Consider the following 23,353-nt stretch of genomic DNA (forward strand, 5'->3'; position numbering starts at 1 on the left):
CCGACCTGCAGATACCCTCGCACGCATTAGCTGAGACTTTAGCAACAGACATGTATGGGCTTCATTATTTATCTTTCAATAAATAAAGATAAATATCAGAGAGGATACTACTGCAAATTTATGTTTTAGTGACATAATGACAACTACAACATTTTATGTTTTATGATATTAGTAAAATATGTGGGCTGATGTTAGACACTTACTGTCTGTATGCCTTTAGGAAACATAAAAGTGATCTTCAGTGTGTTGGCATCAGGGAAACCTGGCATGTTTTTGTGAAGAATCTCCAAACTCATTTTGCCTTCAGGTTGATAAAAATTTGATGATGTGATCCTCCAACTCATTCCATCATTTACTGAACAAAAATAATGTCAAATTGTCAGAAAGTGATCAGAAGCCAATATTGGAAACAATGACATAAACCAATGATTAATGAGGTGACTGACCTTGTTGTTCCAGTGATTGAGGACCCTGTCCTTTCAGGTAACGATTACAGTGGAGTTTCTCACTGCTGTGATTGGAACCCATTCTGAAAACCATTGAACACAAACATGGAAAGAAAAAATCCATTTTCCTGTTTTATGCTGCAAAACACCCCAAAATGCTCAGTAATTCCTTAGTAAGCCCGTATATTTTGTTTGTATTGCTTCAGCAAACAAATAAATAATTCAGTCTCAGTCAGGTTTGAATAACCAAACATGTTCAGGTGTATGCCAATTATGTTGGTGGTATAAGAAAAAAAATCTCAAAACCGTTTCTTTTCCATCCATCCATCCATCCATCCATCCATCCATCCATCCATCCATCCATCCATCCATCCATCATCCATCCATCCATCCATCCATCCATCCATCCATCCATCCATCCATCCATCCATCCATCCATCCATCCATCCATCCATCCATCCATCCATCCATCCATCCATCCATCCATCCATCCATCCATCCATCCATCCATCCATCCATCTAACTAATCTGGAGTCAGGCAGCAGCCTAAGTAGGGAGGCCCTGACCTCCGTCTCCTCAGCCACTTGGGTCAGCTTGGCCAGCTTGAGTCCTTCTTCTTATAGGATTTATAAACCTGCACTTTATCCACACTGGATTATACACACAAATTGTCCCCCTGCTTTGACCTGGGTGGTTTGAGTTTTAAGACATTTTTCCTTTTGGTTTGTTTTTTTGTATCAATAGCCCTAATCTTCTTCCATTCTAGAACTGTAGTGGAATAGTTACTGCCATGCTTATCACAATAGGATCTAAATATGATAGCCTGGAATTGAACACGAGGGCTCTGTGGAACACATTTAACTGTAACAGGAAATGGGGAGCACAAATTAAAGCTGACTTCGCCAAGGACAAGGGGGGCATTAAAGCTCACTTGGGCAATGACAGTGAGACGTAGAAGGGTGTGGTTGGGAAGAACGGCCTTGCTGATCTGAACTCTGTTGGACTTCTGTAATCACCATGGATTGTCCATAACAAACAACATGTTGAAGCATCAGGATGTCTTAATTTGCTCTTGGCACCAGGATGCCCTCGGTTGCAGTTTGATGACGCTCGACTTTGTTGTTGTCTCATTTGATCTGCAACCACCTGTCTTGGACACTCAGCTGAAAAAAAGGTGTGGATCTGTCCAGTGACCTCTACCTGGTGGTGAGTTGGCGCTGATGGTGGAGGAGGATGCTGGTCAGACCTGGCAGGCCCAAATGTATTGTGGGAACATCTGGCAGAGTCTCCTGTGAGACAAAGCTTTCACTTCGACCTCCAGGAGTGCTTTGAACATATTCCAGCAGTGGTGGGGGACACAGAGTCCAAGTGGGCAAGACAATCACAAGTGAGTGATCATCTTGCTTTCTCACTTGAAGACACCTTGGATCCAAAGTATCTGCTGTCTGTGTACATGGTGAGAGCAGGGCATCGCAAACATTTGGAATGTGGGAGGGGCACACTGGTTAGGGCAGGAGTAGCTGGCTTGCAAGCGACTTGACTGGTCTGTCAAGGTTCTCAATTTAACAGCAGTTTGTGGACTATTTTTAAGGACTGAAGGAATACATTTCAATTGAAATTAGGGCAGTATTGATAGCTTCTCTAATCTAGAAATAACTTCATGATACTAATTAGTGGTAATCATAGCGGTGCTGGACTCTTTACCCGGAAACTACTGACAAATTCAGAAATAAATATAAGAACTTTTGTAAATTCTATAAACTATTCTTCAGTTAAAGTAGTTTATTTTAACCGGCAGTTTCAACATTAAGTTCAAATATTAATTACCGTTAATCTTGTATAAAACAACAGACCAAAAAGAGCTAATGCATTGGCCCTACTTTTTCTTCATTATATAATCCATTTTACTTAAGAACACATAGCAACAGAAAACATCTTTTTTTTTACAAACATTAAAATCAGACAGATTAAAACTGACATGACTTCAAAAGAGTTAGCTCTAATGACATTGGTTCAACAAATCTAGTTTAACTGACACAATTAGTTTCAGATAATGAAAAGTCATAGCACTATCCCACCTTTATCATTACAATAAATCTGTAAACTGGGTGTGGGTGGTTCATAATGTTATCAGTACCTGTTGAAATGTTCTTCTTATCCACACATTAATGAAGCCTTATTTTTTCTTGAGTCACACTGGAGGTTATGTATTTCGTTTGATGCAGGTCTGAAAAACCAGTGACGGAAAGTAAAAACAGGAAGAGGGAGAGACAGAGACAGGCGTGTCCACTAGCTGGATTTTGTGAAAGCATTTTTACTTGTTTAACTGGTCTTACTGCTTTGGAAGACAACTTGGTGCGTGTGTATGTTTGTGTGTGTGAGCGTGTGCGTGCATGTGTATGTGTGTAAGAAGATTGAAAGAGAAATAGTAGAAACGTATGGAATTTGCTCATTTGTAAGATTAGGAGAAATTTTTATCTCACCTGGGTTCAGAAGAAATGCTTATTTCTGCCACATTTGAACTGAATTCAAATGTGTGGAAGGAACAGTATTTTAATATCGTTCCACATATTAAAACATTAGAACTGGCGATTGCGATGTTGCAGGACTAATGCTTGAGTGCCACATGTCTTACCTCTCTCACAACCAACTTTCCTGTTGTTTCAAATAAAGTCCAGTAAAGTAATTTTAAAAAAAATATTAGAACAGGCTGATATGTGTAAAACTACATTTTCATTACAGTAAATGTAGATTTTTTTTTTGTTGAATGCAATTCTGGTTCATATTTTCTTGCATTCATTTGTATTCAGTATATAGTGAGAGTTGGTGTTGTAGAGTGAGCCATGTGTTTTTTTCTAAAAGATTAGACACAAGCTTTATTCCTTATTCACACATAAGGAATAAAGCTTAACAAAAGAAAAGTGGAGAGCGTAATTTGACTTTTCTCAGTTTGTTTTTCTTGTCTGGATTAGTAGAGTGAGCCAGTTAGGATTTAGGACAGAAGATGATTATTCCACTGGCCACTTCTCTCTTTGCTATCTTTAGAGTCCCCCAGACTTCACAGCTTAAGGTGGATTAGTTTTCTCTGCTCCAGAACACACGGTAGCTAAAAGAAGCTAGACTTTTGTGTCACAAATCCCCAAACTTTTTAATGAAATACTTTCTATTTCCATTTTTGAGAACATTGTTGTGATGCTTCACAATTTAAAACATGCTTTATTTTGATCTTTTAGTCACTGTACCAAATTTGTAATTTATAGCAAACCATCTGTCAATTATTTTTCTGGACCAATTTAAATATTCTTAGTGGACACAGTCCCCTCCTAAACCACTGCATGGTGTATAATTATTACATTTGCATTCAGTTTTCTTTTGGGATCAATAAATTATTTTTGAATTTAAATTGAACTTAAATTTTGAAATGTTTTTGCTCATATGTGTGTGGACATTCTAGCCTCCTGTTTGCTAACTTCATACGATGGACCCCAACTCTGATAAGAATATTCCATCAGACAAATAAAAAACATTAATAATACAGAAATGTGGACTTAATGAGAATTGTGTTTATTACCTTCCCATATACAGCACTATGTATGAACTCCATATTTATAAATAATCCCAGCCAGCACACCTAGGTGGGCCCCATATGGGATATAAGTGGGCAGGCAATATGGGTCCCAAAAGGGTTTGTCCACGGTTTCCATGGTGGCCCCACATGGGTTTGCCCAAGTAGATTTCAATGGGTGCTAACTGGGTTTTCAGTGGGCCCCACATGGTTAACTTACATGAGGCCCATCTGTGGCCCACTAGGGTGCTGTCAGGAATATTTACCTGGGTCCCAATTGGGTCTGAACTGGGCTAGAATATGGGTAACAAGTGGGTTTGTCCACGGTTTCCATGGTGGCCACACATGGGTTTGCCCAAGTAAATTTTTATGGGTGCTAACTGGGTTTTCAGTGGGGCCCATGTGGTTAACTCACATGAGGCCCATCTGTGGCCCACTAGGGTGCTGTACGGAATATTTACCTGGGTCCCAATTGGGTCTGAACTGGGCTAGAATATGGGTACCAAGTGGGTTTGTCCACGGTTTCCATGGTGGCCCCACATGGGTTTGCCCAAGTAGATTTTAATGCTAACTGGGTTTTCAGTGGGTCCCACATGGTTAACTTACATGAGGCCCATCTGTGGCCCACTAGGGTGCTGTACGGAATATTTACCTGGGTCCCAATTGGGTCTGAACTGGGCTAGAATATGGGTACCAAGTGGGTTTGTCCACGGTTTCCATGGTGGCCCCACATGGGTTTGCCCAAGTAGATTTTAATGGGTGCTAACTGGGTTTTCAGTGGGTCCCACATGGTTAACTTACATGAGGCCCATCTGTGGCCCACTAGGGTGCTGTCAAGAATATTTACCTGGGTCCCAAATGGGTCTGAACTGGGCTAGAATATGGGTAACAAGTGGGTTTGTCCATGGTGGCCCCATGGGTTTGCCCAAGTAAATTTTTATGGGTGCTGACTGGGTTTTCAGTGGGGCCCATGTGGTTAACTTACATGAGGCTCATCTGTGGCCCACTAGGGTGCTGTCAGGAATATTTACCTGGGTCCCAATTGGGTCTGAACTGGGCTAGAATATGGGTACCAAGTGGGTTTGTCCACGGTTTCCATGGTGGCCCCACATGGGTTTGCCCAAGTAGATTTTAATGGGTGCTAACTGGGTTTTCAGTGGGTCCCACATGGTTAACTTACATGAGGCCCATCTGTGGCCCACTAGGGTGCTGTCAAGAATATTTACCTGGGTCCCAATTGGGTCTGAACTGGGCTAGAATATGGGTAACAAGTGGGTTTGTCCACGGTTTCCATGGTGGCCCACATGGGTTTGCCCAAGTAAATTTTTATGGGTGCTGACTGGGTTTTCAGTGGGGCCCATGTGGTTAACTTACATGAGGCTCATCTGTGGCCCACTAGGGTGCTGTCAGGAATATTTACCTGGGTCCCAATTGGGTCTGAACTGGGCTAGAATATGGGTACCAAGTGGGTTTGTCCACGGTTTCCATGGTGGCCCCACATGGGTTTGCCCAGGTTGATTTCAATGGGTGCTGACTGGGTTTTCAGTGGGTCCCACATGGTTAACTTACATGAGGCTCATCTGTGGCCCACTAGGGTGCTGTCAGGAATATTTACCTGGGTCCCAATTGGGTCTGAACTGGGCTAGAATATGGTACCAAGTGGGTTTGTCCACGGTTTCCATGGTGGCCCCACATGGGTTTGCCCAGGTTGATTTCAATGGGTGCTAACTGGGCTTTCAGCGGGACCCAGATGCCTTAATCCTGTAGGAACAATTCTCATCTAACCTGGATGTGAATTACATTCATAGATATGCAATCTTGATCAACAATCCAAAGTCTAGCTTAAAACGTGTTCAAATAAAAAAAAAAAAAAGAGATGAAAAATTTATTTTGCTCAAGGCTTTTATTTAGTAATTTAAAATATTGTCAGGAGTTATTTTTTACCTCACTACAGCAATTATTAGAACTTCATTAATACTCAGGGAATGGTGCCACAAAAAGAAATCTGCAATTATTCACGACTTTGAAAATAACAGAAGCTAGTTTACTATAACAAACTTATAAACAGATCTATAAATATATATCTATAGATGCACACAAATAAAGACACCTACATATTTTCCTACAGGTCTATAAATGTATACATCTAAATACTATCTATATAACTTTATACACGTATATTCACATTGATACACACAATGTGAATATACACACCTATGTAGATCTTTCACAATACATTCTTGTTAAACATTTTTAAAAATAACCTACATGCCATATGCATGCTTAAATTTGAAATCTCTTATACTTTACTGAAACTGTCCATCTTGAAAGACCTCCCCAACCTGAGTTTGAACTGGCAGTCTCTCTAGTCTATTTCCACTTCCACTCGGGCTCCAGTAAACCACTTCGAGAGTCTTTGCTGTATGCTTGTGTGATTCTGTAGATGGATAATTTCTTTTAAGTCCCCTGAAATAACAAGCAAAGGTAGAAATTGTATTAGTGTTTCATTTTAGCACAATGTAACATTCATGAGATTTGCATCTCCCCCTTCATGGGGCAAAAATGCTTGCAGAGATATGCCATAATCAAAAGGACTCTTGAGTCATCATTATTATGTACAGAAACTATATTCTTACTGTAAATTTAAAATATATCCATCTATATAAATCAACTACTAGGTTCTATCGTGGTTTTGTGGTTATTTTAATATTGTTTGAAATGCAAACAATATTACCTTCAAATTTTTAAGTTCTTAACAACAGTGAAAGAATACTGTTCAAATAAACCAAAAATTGAAGACTCAATTTTTAACCTAAAAACATTACTAAAAATAACAAACAACCAAAATAAATTAACATATGTTTAAGAAAGAAAAGTGAAAAAAAAAGTTACTCTGACAATAAAAACTGATATTTACCATACAAAACATCAAAGAGACGCAGGTCCAAGAGCTTGTTTCCAATGTTGGCCAAAAAGGTTGAACTGGACTTCCAGTTCATGGGACATGAGGAATCGCACAGCTGGTTGTATTGTGTCATCTAAGGATGCTCCTCCAATTTCTGTAGCCATGGCAACCTTAAGTACAATGACAATAACAGGACAACATTTTGTTTTTGTTCATCAGTTTGTTATATCACTCTTATGTGCTTAATTTTACTAACATATTAATCTACCTTTTTCAAATCATTATAAAGTGATCTGCACACGCTGATCCTCTTGAAGCCTGCAAAAATATATCTTTTATTAGTGCAATATAACATTTAGACTTTTCAAAAAAATTAAAAAATTAAGGCAAAACAGCCTTTGTATGGATTAACTACTGAAGCCTTATATTGTAAACACTGAACAGTTTTGCAATTATCCTAATTTCTTTGTTAACGTGACAGGACTAAGACAGTAGTATTACTCTTAAGAGAAGTTTAGAAAATCACTATAAATGTAACTAATAAAGCCTAAAACATTGTACATATAAAAAATTAGAGCTACAATTAAATATAAGTACATTTCACATAACTGCTAGCTAAATATTGCAAAAATATCAAAAAGAATTTCTTCATCTTTCAATATTTGGGACAAAATTGAGTTATAATAAAGAAATAAGGGAAAGTGATATCTGCTGGATTCAGAAAGTCATTGCAGGCAAATTGAATAAAGACAGGAGAGTTGACCAGTTCATTGATGCCTCAACATTGTGGAAGTGCTCTGGTTACAGTAAGACAAAACTTGGGAGCAAATCCTACATTTTTCACCTATAATATAAGTAAAAGCTAATGTATATAAACATACATTAGCAATAGACCAAAAAGAGCTAGTGCATGGATATGGAATCCCTTTCCATAAATATGGAAAGGGATTTAAATTATCCAAAAGAGAAATGATCAAAAGTGGAAATGAGAACAGAATAATTATGTTCTGTGACAAAATCAAAATGAATGGCTACATTTGGGTTGGCTGTATTTGTGTTTCAGTAAGGTGTATTCATGGTTGATGAAGTTGGATTTCATAGTTTGGCTATGAAACTCAATTTGCTCCTACAAATCATTAGTCTGAGTAAGGAATTGAGGGACTTTAAGTGTTATGTGTCATTTTCAGGGTTTTCTTTTTTCATTTAGTTCTTAAAGATGCATTAAGAATTGTTATATTAATATTTTGGAGGGGAAACTCATAGCATCTCTAACATAAAAATCACAAGTTGGAATGTGAGGGGACTTAGGAAAAGAATTAAACTAAAACAGGTTATTAACAGAATTATGCATCTCAAATCGAAAATAATTTTCTCCAATAAATTGTAAATTAAAATTTGGAAAAAAATAAGGCTGCCATCTTATCGTGGTGGAGGGATTTGAGTGTCCCAATGATCGCAGGAGCTATTCTGTCTGTGTCAGGATTCCGGTGTGAGAGCGTGTGCATGAGACTGTGAGTGGGAGTGTTACATCTTCCTTCAGCGAGGATCTTCGTGAGGAGTCTGGGGAGCCAGCGCAGGTGACGCTGATCTGCCTCATCAGCGTGCTGGAATATAGGAGCGGCAGAATCCTCCAGTCATCGCTAGATGGTTGACGCTACCGGTAGTCACTCCGGCCTCACCTGTTTTAAACTTGTTTCTTGAACCTTGTTGTGTAACTCGAAGTTACTTACTCTCCGTGTCCTGTTCGTTTCTAGGACTTTTTGTGTTCTCGTTTCAAGAAGCTCCTGACATTGCCTGCCTGCTCCGCCGTTTCCACTGACTCCATCCTGTTCCAACCACCCGAGATTTCTCCTCGCACTCACCCCCAGCACCGTTGCACACCCTCACGCCGGATCCTGACGCCTCACCCCTAAGCTCTGGAAGATCCGCACCAATGTAAGCTAGCTCCTGATTCCTCCTCCGAACTCACACTCTGAACCCGTTATAATTCAGCTCTCGTTTCAGGCCAACCTGGTCGAGCGACCCTCACCCGCCAATCGAAGTCCAGAGGACTGAATTTTATTTGTCCTGTTGTAAATAAATCGCTTGCCTTTATATCCAGTGTGTGGTTCCTGCATGTGGGTCCGCAAGTGAAATCAAACCATGTCAGTCTGGGCCTTCATCCCCCTGGTAGGGTGACCCAAGGCAAACAGGTCCAAGCAGAGGGACCAGACAAAGTGCAGTCCGAAGACCCCAATGATGAACGTCAACTTTGGACTTAGTGTTCCCTCGCTTGGACGTAGGTCACTGGGGCCCCACTGTGGAGCCAGGACTGGAGGTGGGGCACGTTGGCGAGTGCCTGGTGACCGGTCTTTTACCCATGGAGCCTGGCCAAGCTCTTTTACCCATGGAGCCTGGCCAAGCTCAGCCTGAAGAGGAGACATAGGTCCCTCCTCCCATGGGCTCACCACTTATGGGAGGGGCCAAAGGGGTCGGGTCCATTGTGAGATGGGTGGCGGCAGTGGGAGGGGGTCCTGGCGGTCCGATCCTCGGTTGCAGAAGCTGGCTCTTGGGACGTGGAATGTTACCTCTCTGGTGGAGAAGGAGCTGGAGCTAGTGTGTGAGTTTGAGAAGTTCCGGCTAGAAATAGTTAGTCTCACCTCAACGCATGGCTCTGGTTCTGGAGCCAGTCTCCTTGAGAGGGGCTGGATATACTTCCACTCTGGAGTTGCCCATGGTGAGAGGCGTCGGGCAGAAATGGGCGTACTTGTTGCTCCCCATCTTGGCGCCTGTACATTGGGGTTTACCCCGATGAACGAGAGGGTAGCCTCCCTCCGCCTACGGGTTGGGGGACGGGTTTTGACAGTTGATTGTGTTTACAGACCGAACAACAGTCAGATTTCCCACCCTTTTTGGAGTCCTTAGAGGGGGTACTGGAAAGTGCCCCTCCTGGGGACTCCCACGTTCTGCTGGGGGACTTCAACTCTCACATGGGCAATGACAGTGAGACCTGGAGGGGCGTGGTTGGGAGGACCGCTCCCTCCGATCTGAACTCAAGTTGAACTTCTGTGCTCATCACAGATTGCCCATAGCAAACATCATGTTCAGGCATAAGGGTGTCCATATGTGCACTTGGCACCAGGACACCCTAGGCTGCAGTTCGATGATCGACTTTGTCATTGTTTCATCGGATCTGCGGCTGTATGTGTTGGACACTCGGGTGAAGAGAGATGTGGAGCTGTCCACTAACGACTACCTGGTGGTGAGTTGGCTCTGGTGGTGGGGGCAAATGCCGGTAAGACCTGGCAGGCCCAAACGCTTTGTGAGAGTCTGCTGGGAACGTCTGGTAGAATCCCCAGTGAGACAGAGCTTTAACTCCCATCTCCGGCAGAACTTCGAACACATCCCTGGGGAAGTGGGGGACATTGAGTCTGAGTGGACCATGTTCCATGCCTCCATTGTTGAGGCAGCTTATCAGAGCTGTGGCCGCAAGGTCATCAGTGCCTGTTGCGGCGGCAACCCTTGAACCCGTTGGTGGACACCTTTGGTGAGGGATGCCATCAGGCTGAAGAAGGAGTTCTATCGGGCCTTTTTGGCCTGTGGGACTCCGGAAGCAGCTGATGGGTACCGGCGGGCGAAGCAGGATGTGGCTTGCGTGGTTGCTGAGGCAAATACTCGGGCTTGGGAGGAGTTTGGAGAGGCCATGGAGAAAGACAGCTTCGTGGCGATTCTGGTCCACCATCCGGTGTCTCAGTAGGGGGAAGCAGTGCAGCACCAAAACTGTGTACAGTGGGGCTGGTGTGCTGCTGACCTCGACTCGGGAAGTTGTGGGACTGTGGGCAGAATACCTTGAAGACCTCCTCAATCCCACCAACATGTCTTCCATTGAGGAAGCTGGGCCTGGGGAATCTGGGTCGGGCTCTCCAATCTCTGGGGACGAGGTCGCCAAGGTGGTTATAAAGCTCATCGGTGCCCGGGCCCCAGGGGTGGATTAGATTCGCCCAGAGTTCCTTAAGGCTAAGCATCTTGTAGGGTTGGTATGGTTGAACCCATCCAATCACTGAATAAATGTTTAGAACAGATAAATGTGTGGATGGGCCAAAACTTTCTCCAGCTGAACAGAAACAAAACTGAAGTCATTATTTTTGGACCTAAAGAGAAACGATCTAGAGCTATAGATCTAGAGTCAATGCACAGCTTCAGTTATTACAACTAAAAACTAGCAATTAGGCCTGAAACCTGGGAGTAGTGATGGACTCGGAGTTGAACCTTGCGAGCCACATAAAGACAGTTACAAAGTCGGCCTTCTATCACTGAAGAACATCTCCAGGATTAGAGGACTAATGTCTCAGTCAGATCTAGAGAAACTCATCCATGCGTTTATCTTTAGTCGCATTGATTATTGTAACAGCGTCTTCACAGGCCTGTCCAACAAATCAATCCTCCAGCTGCAGCTGATCCAGAAGCTGTTTAGAATTGTATTTGAAATGTAATATGTAACAATGTATTGTTTATTCTATGTTGCATGACTTTGTGTTTTTGTGTTTATGATGTAAAGTACTTTGAAATGCTTTGCTGCTGAAATGTGCTGTACAAATAAAATTTGATTGATTGATTGATTGATTGCGACTCTGCAGTATCGCATGAACATTGCAATATTGCAATGTTACTAAATGAGTAACATCTTCATTTAGATGGATATTTACACAGTATGCATTAGTCTGCATGCTGCAGGGATCGTCAGATACCTGGTGTTAAAGCGCCAAGCGCTCTGAGGCAACGACCTCAAAACAAGGCGTCATAAAAACATGCCCTGCTGCCTCCTGCCAATCCAATTCCCCTGGATTGGCAGACCCTGTTCAGAAAGGGGGACTCGAGGATGTGCTCTAATTATAGAGGGGTCACACTCTTAAGCCTCCCTGGCAAAGTCTACTCAGGGGTCCTGAATAGGAGGGTCCGTCGGATAGTAGAACCTCAGATTCTGGAAGACCAGTGTGTCCCTCAGGGAGCCCTATGGGGGGTTCTCCAGGAGCATGGGGTACCGGGCCCTTTCATATGAGCTATCAGGTCCCTATATGACTGGTGTCGGAGTCTGGTCTGCATTGCCGGCAATAAGTTGGGCTCGTTTCCGGTGAGAGATGGACACCGCCAGGGCTGCCCTTTGTTACCGAGTCTGTTCATAACTTTTATGGACAGAATTTCTAGGCGCAGCCAAGGTGTTGAGGGGATCTGTTTTGGTAGCCTTAGGATTGCATCTCTGCTTTTTGTGGATGATGTGGTCCTGGTGGCTCATCTGGACATGATCTGCAGCTCTCGCTGAAGCGGTTTGCAGCCAGGATGAAGATCAGTACCTCCAAGTCCGAGGCCATGGTCTTGAACCGGAAAAGGGTAGAGTGCCTTCTATGGGTCGAGGGGGGTGTCCTGCCCCAAGTGGAGGAGTTCAAGTATCTTGGGATCTTGTTCACGAATGAGGGAATAGAGAGCAGGAGATCGACAGGCAGATTGGTGCAGCGTCTGCCGTGAAGGTGAAGAGAGAGCTGAGCCAAAAAGCAAAGCTCTTGATTTACCAGTCAATCTATGTACCCACCCTCATCTATGATCATGAGCTTTGGATGATGACCGAAAGAATAAGATTGTGGATACAAGCGGCCGAAATGGGTTTTCTCCATAAGGTGTCTGGGCTCTCCTTAAGAGATAGGGTGAGAAGCTCGGTCATCCGGGAGGGACTCAGAGTAGAGCCACTGCTCCTCCACATAGAGAGGAGCCAGTTGAGGTGGCTCAGGCATCTGGTTAGGATGCTTCCTGGACGCTTCCCTGGGGAGGTGTTTCGGGCATGTCCTACCGGGAGGAGGTCCTGGGGAAGACCCAGGACACGCTGGGGGGGACTATGTTTCTCAGCTGGGCTGGGGAAAACCTTGGGATTCCCCCAGAGAAGCTAGAAGATGTGCGTCGGGAGAGGGAAGTCTGGGCTCCCGGCCTAACCCCGGATAAGCAGCAGACGATGGATGAATGGAAAAAAATAAAAGAGATGACTGGCCCAGGTGATAACTGTGGAAGAGGTGTAATTATTTTGATTCACAAAAGCATACCATTCCAAATCCTAAAAACAATAAAAGACCCAAATAATAGATTTATTTGGAATAATAAAAATTATTTTTCCTCTCTCTGGCAGGTGCCTATTTTACCTGCCAGAGAGGGGGGTTACAACTCCCTAATTTTAAATTATATGCACTCTGCCATGTTCTACTTTTCAGCTGAGACACTCCCAGCATGGATAAAAATTGAACAGTTAGTATCAAGCCTTAAATTAAATTTGTATTTATGTTCTGCAAGGTCAAAACACTTCATAAAAATGATTAAAAAAAAAACCTTTTCAGAAAACAGAATTGATGTTTGGTATAGCACCCATCAGTATAGTGGAGCCATTCCTTCCATCTTTTCTTTTTCACCTTTTTTGGCAAAAGAAATGTTAAGACAGGAAGAGCTGATGGAGGTTTCAAAAATCTGGGCTAATGAAGGTCTCAAATAACATCTTAAATAAACACTTTTATAAGTATTTAGGAATTAAACACTTCATTATGTCAAAAAGAAAAAAAATCTAGAGATTGAATTCAAAACACCAGTGTCATAACTAGAAAATATTGTTTTACAAAATGTAGAGAAGTCATATTTCTTTATATATGTAGCTTTAACCAAACAAAGCGATGCAGCATTCATCTTCTACGCACAATAAATCTGAAACAAACTTCCAGAAAATTTTCAAACAACTGAAACACTGACTTCCTTTGAATCTAGACTAATCTAGCAGATCCACCTGTTCTGAGTTTTATTTAAAACGCAATTAATTAAGAATTTAAGATCATGTTTTGATTGTTGATTCTATGTTGCATGACTTTGTGTTTTTGTATTTATTATGATGTAAAGCATTTTGAAATACCTTGCTGCTGAAATGTGGTATACAAATAAAATTTGATTGACTTATTTAATGCATGATGAGGAATCCACCACCGATAGATTGAATGCATGGAGACCTGACATACAAAAAGAGATACAAGTAGGAAACTACATGTTGAAAAGCTCAGTCAATCATCACAAGGATCAGACTCCTCAAAAATAAGTGATTGATGAGAAGTAGCATAACTACGAACAAACTGAATTGCTGGTCACCAAACATCCCAGATAGCTACAGTAAATGTTTAGTTTGAATTGTATGGTGGAAATTTTCTGCCATAATCCAAGAGCACATATTTTCAGTCTGAAAGAGGAATTTCATGTCTTTTCTTCTCAAAACGTTTATTACTTCTGCTTATATTTTTATTTTGAAAGCAGAACTTCATGTCTTTCTTCTCAGAACTTGAAATGCTTGTTCTCCAAACTTCTTCTCGTGCTCACACTTAGTCTCTGCTTGGACTCTGCTTGCTTCTGGAACAAAATTGAACCTTCCCCTGGCAACCTCTCAGCCAGTAGAATGAAAGTGTTGCACTGGGTGCATTTGTTCCTGTGATGGACCGAGTTAAAACAGGAGGAGTCACGGTATATACCATATTTAGAAAAAATAGGGTGTTTTTATTTTAACCCAAAAATCATAAATAACAAAGGATGAACTGATCTCATAAAGAGGTAAAAGAAACAAAACTGAACTCAGGCAAAAGTGTAAGCAAACTAGCTGCACAAACAAACATACCTGACCTAACAAAGAAATGACACACAGGGGTTTATATACTGGCTGATCAGACCAAGACACAATAGGGGTAACTAAAGAATACAAATAACACAAAACAAATAGCACAGCTAAGTTTGGCTAAACTACAGACCCAAAAATGCAAATCAAAAATAAACTTTAAATACTAATGTTTACTTAAATACAAAACTTATCGAAACAAAAACTCTCATATCCCCTGCCAGCAGGAACTGGTGGTGCATTCCAATTAACATTTAAACTTGTTGAGGCCTGGCCATTATCTTTTGTCTGGTATCTCCAGGCAGGCAAGTACAACATAGGGGTGTGGCCATGGATTTGGCCATCACAGTTTCCTCAGAGCAGGGGTGTCAAACTCCAGTCCTTGAGGGTCGCTGTCCTGCAACTTTTAGCTGCTGCACCACTGAATACAATAATAGGTCATTAGCAAGACTCTGGAGAACTGATCTACACAAGAAGGAGGTAATGAAACCATTTCATTCCAGCGTTTTGTACCTGTGGCACATCGAAAAACTGCAGGACAGTGGCGCTCGAGGACTGGAGTTTGACACCCCTGCCTTAGAGCGTATGCCTGTGTGGCTACTATTGATTGTAGCAACCTGCGCCACCCACTGGTTGTAGGAAGAAACAACGGTCTCATCTTTCTGCTCCATGTTACACTAACATCCACTAGCAGTGTGCTACTTGTCTCTAAGGACTTTCTGATATTAGGCATTAGTTTGTTCACACAACCAACTGCCTACATCCAGTGGGTGGCGCAAGTTACTACAATCAGTCCCAAAAGGCAGTTTCAAAGGCAAGCTTTTGGAACTTTTGTTTCTTAAACGAGTAGAATTCTGGGAGAGTGCCAGGAGAAAGGTTTGAGAAGAAAGACATAAAGTCCTGCTTTCAAAATGAAAATATAAGCAAAAGTATTAAAAGTTTTGTGAACTCCAGCACTCAGTGTGCCCACAGCTTAAGGATTTCAGGGAAACACCAAAGAGTATTATGTATTATGTACCAGAGAGAAGGATCAAAGGAGCAGGACAAACTCAAAAATGCAAAAACAAGAATATTCTCAAAATAGATCAAACTAATCCAAGGTTCTCTACATTATGATGGAAGCCAATCAAATGTTGATTTGTGATGTAAGAATAATGGTAGTTTACACTGATGAATAATGAAACACTTGCATGACAAATTTAATCAGAAATGATTGAATTTGTCATTTTCATTGGTTTTGCTTGTATAAGCTCATAGAAAAGTCACCAGGTTTCATTTGTAAGTCTCAGGACTAGAGTTAATTATCACCTAGAGCACATGTCAAACTCGAGGCCCCTGGGCCAAATCTGGCTTGCTATAGCTTTTTATGAGGCCGTCTAGATTCTGGACTAAACATTAAGTGTGCTTAAATATCATCTTATTAATCAAATCAGTGCAGTTTTTCATTCATTTACTGCCAAATTATATCAATCAGTCCCTCTGTTTCTTGAGAATTATCATGGAAATTCACATAAAATCAACAAATCCCTGCACCTTTTTGCACTAATATATAACTGGTGGTTTATTGCAGACTTTCCTCTAAAATTGTCAAAAACTTTCTTACTTGTGCTGTAGACCTGGATCAGCTGTAATTGATGTCAGATTACAGTCCATGATCTATACAGAGAGTAATAAAAAGTCAAAGTTGCCTTCATAAATAAGAGCAAATATCACAACTATTTTGATATTAGTATGACAAACATATATTTACTGCAAAAAAAAAAAATCACAAAAAGTGTGATGAAATCCTGGAGGGACTGAAAAGATGTTCCATGATATTATTTAATTTTAAGAATTCATTGATATTTTATGAGTTTATGAAGAGATGTTATCAATGCATTCTGGCACAACTGGCCCTTTGAAAGCATTTATGATTTTGATTTGGCCCAAAACACAGATGAGTTTCACACCCCAGACCTGGAGGGAAACCCTATGGAGTGTATCAAATGTTGGCCACATAAAACAATGTATGAAAAACTATGTATATAAATTTGTTTTAAAAATATCTACTCAAGTTGGGACAAAGAAATGTATGTATTTTTGTTCTGTTTGTAATTGTTCATGACCTCACAGTTAATAATTAAAAATAATTATTTACCAAAATTGCACATGATGTCATTAGTTCTCCCATTGATGGATACAAAGTAATTACCATTTACACCTTAGTGAATTTATCCTTAGCAGCAATGTGAAATATCTGCTTATAATGACGTCAAAGTCACATGAAGCAGGTTACTCATTTCTTAAAATCATGTGAAAGACATTCTCACTCAATGATAAACCACAAGTAAACCATAATAAATACATCATGGGTATAATGCTCTGGAAACAGGTTTTTTATGCTTTTGTTTTTAGGTCAAAGTCTTAAAAGTGAGTATTAGAGTTGCTGAAGCAGGGGAAGCCATTCAGAGTCACCATCCAAGAAGTCCCGTCTCGATGGCTGGGACACTGCAGCCTTCATGGCTGCTCCTCTGTCTTGTCTTTCTGTTGTATGGACTGCCGGGAGAGCCAATGGACAATTCACAACTGACACAGTAAGTTTGAATCAAAAAGATCAAAGAAAGATTTAAGGAGATTCAATGTAATGTGTGAATAACTTGTCTTTTTTTGGTTTTCTTGTTTTACTTTATCCTGGATAATTAGGATTTTGAAATCATGCAGATGATATCTGGAACAAGATTGGGTAAATTTGTACTTTATTGGATTGCTTCAAAGCCCGAATGTTTGTTTTGCAGGCCTCGTATGCTTTCAGAAAATGGTCACCTGGTGTTTAAAACAGGTGACAACAAAGAGATCCGCTTCGAGCCTTCGTCATCAGGCCGGGTAAAAGTGGGCAATGAAGACCTCACACAGCTTCTAAGCCAGGTAAACTCAGGTTTCAGTTCAGGTCTATGCATACCAATGTCATCTGATACAGCAAATTTACTGTAAGTCAATGAAAGTTTCCACGCAGAGGCCATTTCATTGATGGAGAGCAAATTCAACACACACAAAAAAACCAGCTACTTCTTGTTCCAAACAGAAAACTACAAGGATAAAATTGATATGACAGATGTCATAAAAACATTGAATTAAAGAGGACACATTATACTATATTCTGGACATCACAAAGTTATAAATATTCAGACGTTCGCAGTTATCACAGCAACAGTGTCTTCACAGGCCTGTCCAACAAATCAATCCTCCAGCTGCAGCTGATCCAGAAGCTGCTGCTCCTGTTCTCACTAAAACCAGGAAGATAGAAACATAACAGCAGTTTTAAAGTCCCTCCACTGGCTCCCTGTAGCTCAAAGAATAGATTTTAAAATACTGTTGTTAGTTTATAAATCACTGAATGGCTGGAACATATTCAAGATCTGTTGTCGTATCAACCTTCCAGATCTCTCAAGTCTTCTGGTTCTGCTCTTTATCAACAGAACCAGAACCAAACATGGAGAAGCAGCTTTCAGCATCTATCCACCACAAATCTGGAACAAACTTCCAGAAAACTGTAAAACAGCTGAAACACTGAGTTCCTTTAAGCTCAGACTAACTCTAGACTGAAAACCCACCTGTTTATGAAACATATCAATGAAATATGAATCAACAATCTGATATGTAACAATGGCATTTGACTTAATGTAATGTTTCAGTTGTGGACTTGTTTTGACATAGAGTTGAGAAACTACATGATGAAATTAGAATAACATTTCAAGCTGAAATCTCAAACTTCATTGATGAATTGTAATCTGGGCAAAATTCATTGTGTGATATCTGATGTTTTAATCTGTCTTTACTATGTCTGACTTCACGTAGGAAACAATGACCATAAGTTTATTCTTTGCACATAACCATCAGTAACAGCAGTTAGTCTACCTTTGTAAACTGCAGACATGTATTTTGAACCTTGTGTAAATGTCTTACCTTATTACATTTTACACACATAAAAGGCTGTTCCTGCTCATACAATGATTAACAAGTTTAGACTTCTACACAGTAAGCTCAAAGGTCAAGTGGCCCGAGGACTGCAGTCAATTGGTTCAGGATGTAAATTGTGTGCAGTAAGCATTTTAATGCAATGCATTAAATCATACCCCTGTAAAAATATTAATTGTATTAAAATATGTTCCCTGGAAAAAAGTATGTATTATTTGTTAAAGTAACTTTTCGCTGTCAGTAACTTAACTCCCTGCTTCTCATCTCATACTTCACTTTAAAATGTCTTTATCTAAAAAGAAACTGATTGGGAAATCATGTCATAGCTATATGACTTTTGCCACAGCTGTATGATTTTAATGAGGATGACTTCTTAAAATCTATCTCTTTTATTTTTGATCAAAACAGATCATGTTGTATATTTTTGTTTTAAAACTTTGTGTTAATCCCTGGTCCCCTAGAATATTTTTAATAATGATTTTAATGATATTTTTATTTTTAAAATATTTTTAATCATATTGTGAGAATGTCTCTGTGTTAACACCTGTTAACAGCATCCTAACAACATGCAGAAAAGCTTAGCATCAGAGTGATGACAAAACCAGACGGCTCCACATCATTATGCCATCAGCTACTAAACTGATGCTTTTCTTCTATGGACTTATTTTATCTGTTGGTCCTGTTTTACAATCTAAAGTAGCAAAATAATCTGTCTTGTTTTATAGCAGACTGCTTGACTGATGATAGTTTTGCTGGTTTAGAATTTAAATGTTACATGATAATTTCTACTATGTAAAATTGCACAAACTTTTATAACATATTTAGAATTTTTATCAACCAAAGATGTTTCTGGGCCAGTTACAGGTGATGAGGTTGTGAAGCTTTGACAAAGCAGTAATGTCTACTATATAAAGTTAATTTTTTATTTAAGAAAAAGAAGAAGAAAAAAAAGGTAAATACACTGACTGACAAATGATGCTACTCACATCACTCCCTTCATTCATATCCAACAAAACAACAATGTCTGAACCTATTATATCCTTGACTTTGTTGCACTCCTTTTTTTTAGTGAAACTTGCAATATTTTTTGATAAACTAGTGAATATGGTGCCCAAATAATATCATTTTAACTGTATTTTCATTCTTATTTTAGATCAAAACTAATACAGAAGACATTGATGACATCAAGACTCATGGAGGAGCAATTCCTCCTGAAATCTCCAACAACCTCAAACAACTTAATACCAAGGTAACAGAAATCTAATATATTTTATGTGAAGAAGATGATCAATACTAGAAGTAATCAGTAATACATATTAAAGGGTAGATATATGGAATTTAGAAGTTCCTGGCTGTTCTGAAGGTGCCATATCAAAGGAAACTTGGGTTATGTCAGGGACAACCACTACAACAGCTAAAGGACGACTCTGTTGTTAAGGAGCCAGTGCTCTTACCAATGGAAACGCACTAAATGACATTTGAAATGGTTCACTCATCCATACTCTTCTTGTGAAATAAGAAGATTCATATCTAAAGCAGTGCCCATGTCAACAGAATCTTTTGAAGCTGACGATCAGCTTCAAGACTAAGAGAAACGCCTGGCATTTACTAAAACCTCAGCTACATTTTCTAACAGCAAATAAATGTTTGCCTGATTTTATTTCACAGTTTATTTGAATTTAACCCACAAATTGTGTAACATTATAAAGCTATTAAGAATGTGTACATTTCCACAACAAAACTTGACTTTCCATGATTCTTGCAGGTGACAACACTGGGTAACCAAGTAACAGAACTTCAACAGGTGAGACTTAGAAGTGAGTGATCATGCTTCAGAACTAGAAACTATGTTGGTTTCCTGCTTGTTTTTTTTAACCAGACAGTCCAGACAGTGTCTTGCAGCAGTGATCCTTGCCAGAATGGAGGAACATGTCTGAACCTATTGAACTCCTATCACTGCCTGTGTCCAAGCAGCTGGGCTGTGAGTTCTACACTGTTTAAGAAATAAAAATACATAGTTTATATATCACTTTCAGCTTATGACATGCTAGAATGTGATTGCAGTGACGTTATGATTTGAGTTTTATGTACTTTGTGTATGTGTGTTGTGTGTCAGGGTGCTAACTGTGCCAGTGATGTAAATGAATGCCAGACATTTGCAGGAACACTGCAGGGTTGTCAGAACGGGGCAACCTGTGTCAACAGCCCTGGAACATTTATGTGAGTCTTTAGCTTTCCAAGGCATATACCTTTATGGTAACATTTAATGCAGTGGTTCTTAACATTTTTTGAGATACTGAACCCACCAGTTTTGTATATGCATTCACTGAACCTTTCTTTACTGATTAAAAAAAAATATAATTTTTTTTTTAATTCAAGACATAGGTATATGCTTTTTTTTTTCTTTTACTGATGCACAAAATGAGCCATGCATGAACATCACTTTGCTCAAAGAACAAAACCAACACAGTATATGAACTCACACCAAATTGTGTTAATACTTTTTTCAGACCAACAAAAAATATTTCGGCAGTGGGCACCATAAAAGAATTTTAGCCCCCAAAAATATGTTTTGGCTATTTCACTAATTAAAAATACATTTGATGTTTTTTTCAGAATTTAACAGTTTTTAATAACTTAATTTTTTTTATTTGAAATTTAATTTGTTTTTTGTCATTTTGAATCTACAAAATACCTTTTTACTTTTTCCCATCTCCATGTAGTTCCAAGAAGTGTTCCCTTAGTTTTGGCAGTGGGAGACTAGAGTTGCTCAACTTGGCGTTGCATATCATGCAGATGGGACTCTGAGTCCCATCTCGTTCTGTGATACATGTGAATCCACGTTGTACATATTCGTCCGACCACTTTCTTTTTTTGCTCGACTTGTGTAGTATGGATTAAAATATTGAGAAAGAAACCACACGACGTACAACTACGACAGCCGTTGAATACCACTCCCGCTAAATTCCCCGAAGCACTGATTGGCCAAGCAATGTCACATGATCCTCTGAAGCAAGTGATGGCCAAGCGAGGCGCGTCATCACAACTTTACCTCCGTGGCAGAGGCTCCGCTGATAGAAATGAACCCCTGGGGTTCGACCAAACCCAGATTAAGAACCACTGATTTAATGTTATGTCAAAGTACATAATCATGTATTTATTATAGTGATAAAATCTAGGTATCCCAAAATTACTTTTTGGGATGCCAAGACATCCCAAAAAGTAATTCTTAGCAGAAAATTACTTTTCTCCTAAGAAAAGTAATTTTGGGAAGCAGAAAAATTTCTGATGGAAATGTAAATGTAATCTGCTGCATAAAGTCCAGTCAAAGCTTTGCTGACCTAAGTCCATGTTGTACAAAGTTCAGAATATAAAACCACTGAGTCAGCAAGAAACATGAAACTGCTGCAGTAAAAAATGATTCAAATACACAAAACTGCTGATTTTCTCACATATTTGTTTGAAATAGTGTGGAATAAAACTTCAGATTAAGTGAGGCCTTTGTAAACATTTTTAAACCACCTGATTTTGAAGGTAAATTGTGATATTATTAGTTCATCTTTTAAAAGTTGTTCTGTTTGTTCTTCAGTGTGAATTTAACCCACACATCATTTAACAGAATGACACAATAGAATGCACCAAACCTAAAACACCTTCATCTTTCATTAATAATACTCTGACAATGATAGGAAGATCTCTTTGATGCCACAAATTAATGACAGAATCATTTTGAGGCATGAAAGAATGCACTTTCTCAGATAGCAACCAACCAGTCTCATGCAACAAGGGTGGATTTACTCGCTTCAGCTGTAGCTGAAAGTCTTGGTTAGCTGGTCCACTGAGTTAGTTTTTACACTTATTCAAGTTTCAATAACTGCTGCAACCCACAAATACAGGTGCATACTGTATTTGTACTTGTATGTCCACTCTATCATTAAGAGTCAATGACACAGTAGGATACACCAAACCTGAAACACATTTATCTTTCATTGATAATACTCTGACAAAAATAGAGCATTTATTACGCTCATAGCTTACTAAAAGCTCTTGAAACACGGATTAGCTTTAGCACTGGCAGTAACATAATCAGCTGAGAAGCTGCCTTTGGTAGCCTGAACAAGGGACATAAGCAAGGGTGTCTTTATATGATTCAGTGCAGATTCTCAAAACATATTCTTAGAAATTGCTTGTTTGTTGCAGTTGCCAGTGTTCTCCAGAATGGTCCGGGAATCTCTGCACTGTGCGTTATGATGATTGCAGGAATGGTGGACAGGACTTGTGTGTACATGGCTTATGCATTGATTCAGACCGGGTGGTATCTGGACAGGTAACTTTTTCTTCATATTTTTACCATTATAATATTTTATAATTGCAGATGTAAATAGTTTTCACAAATATCTGATACAAACAAAAAATGTATGTATATACCACCGAGATAGCAAAATATGAGTGAATCAACGCTGAAACAACATTAGGCAGAAACATTGAATCCACATTAAAGCCTGACATTGAAACGATATCGACAGTGGTCGGTGACTTACAGGTTGAATCAACATTATGGTTTCAACATAACTGGCACTATATCAATGTTGATTCAACCATCATTTGAATCAACATTTGTGTTGATTTATATTGATTCAAAGTTAAGGAATCAATATTGATTCATGTACACTTTTTGGTCTGATAGTTCTACATCATATCATTAAAAGTTTCTTTACTGGTGTTAAACGTGCAATTTTGTTGTCAGACAATGGGTATTATGTCATTCAAAATTATCTTACAATACATATTTCCAAAAAAAACTTAAACTACATAAACTTAAA

At 39.7% G+C, this 23,353-nt stretch overlaps 2 protein-coding genes across 5 annotated transcripts in view; one reads left to right on the forward strand and one right to left on the reverse strand.

Annotated features, from left to right (window-relative positions):
• The window catches only part of dtx3la (deltex E3 ubiquitin ligase 3L a), a 29,954-nt gene extending 13,743 nt beyond the window's left edge, over positions 1-16,211 (reverse strand). Inside the window, exons 1-3 of one of the 2 annotated variants that reach the window (XM_055022757.1) lie at positions 16,180-16,211; positions 447-529; positions 204-355 (exon numbers count right to left, since the gene is read on the reverse strand). In XM_055022757.1, the coding sequence (XP_054878732.1) occupies positions 204-355; positions 447-528 (234 nt within the window). In that variant the 5' untranslated portion in view covers position 529; positions 16,180-16,211. Of the gene's footprint in view, positions 1-203; positions 356-446; positions 530-2,583; positions 2,683-16,179 lie in introns of those variants that run through there. The other variant, XM_055022756.1, reaches the window with a different exon arrangement.
• A 790-nt stretch (positions 16,212-17,001) lies between these two features.
• The window catches only part of cubn (cubilin (intrinsic factor-cobalamin receptor)), an 85,811-nt gene continuing 79,459 nt past the window's right edge, over positions 17,002-23,353 (forward strand). For 2 of the 3 annotated variants that reach the window (XM_055022741.1, XM_055022742.1), the window contains exons 1-7: positions 17,002-17,149; positions 17,351-17,480; positions 19,684-19,779; positions 20,296-20,334; positions 20,410-20,511; positions 20,647-20,750; positions 22,731-22,857. In XM_055022741.1, the coding sequence (XP_054878716.1) occupies positions 17,052-17,149; positions 17,351-17,480; positions 19,684-19,779; positions 20,296-20,334; positions 20,410-20,511; positions 20,647-20,750; positions 22,731-22,857 (696 nt within the window). In that variant the 5' untranslated portion in view covers positions 17,002-17,051. The remainder of the gene's footprint in view (positions 17,150-17,350; positions 17,481-19,683; positions 19,780-20,295; positions 20,335-20,409; positions 20,512-20,646; positions 20,751-22,730; positions 22,858-23,353) is intronic. The other variant, XM_055022740.1, reaches the window with a different exon arrangement.

This window comes from Poeciliopsis prolifica, unplaced genomic scaffold (assembly GCF_027474105.1).
Source record: "Poeciliopsis prolifica strain line A6 unplaced genomic scaffold, Auburn_PproV2 SCAFFOLD090, whole genome shotgun sequence".
Classification (NCBI taxonomy): domain Eukaryota; kingdom Metazoa; phylum Chordata; class Actinopteri; order Cyprinodontiformes; family Poeciliidae; genus Poeciliopsis; species Poeciliopsis prolifica.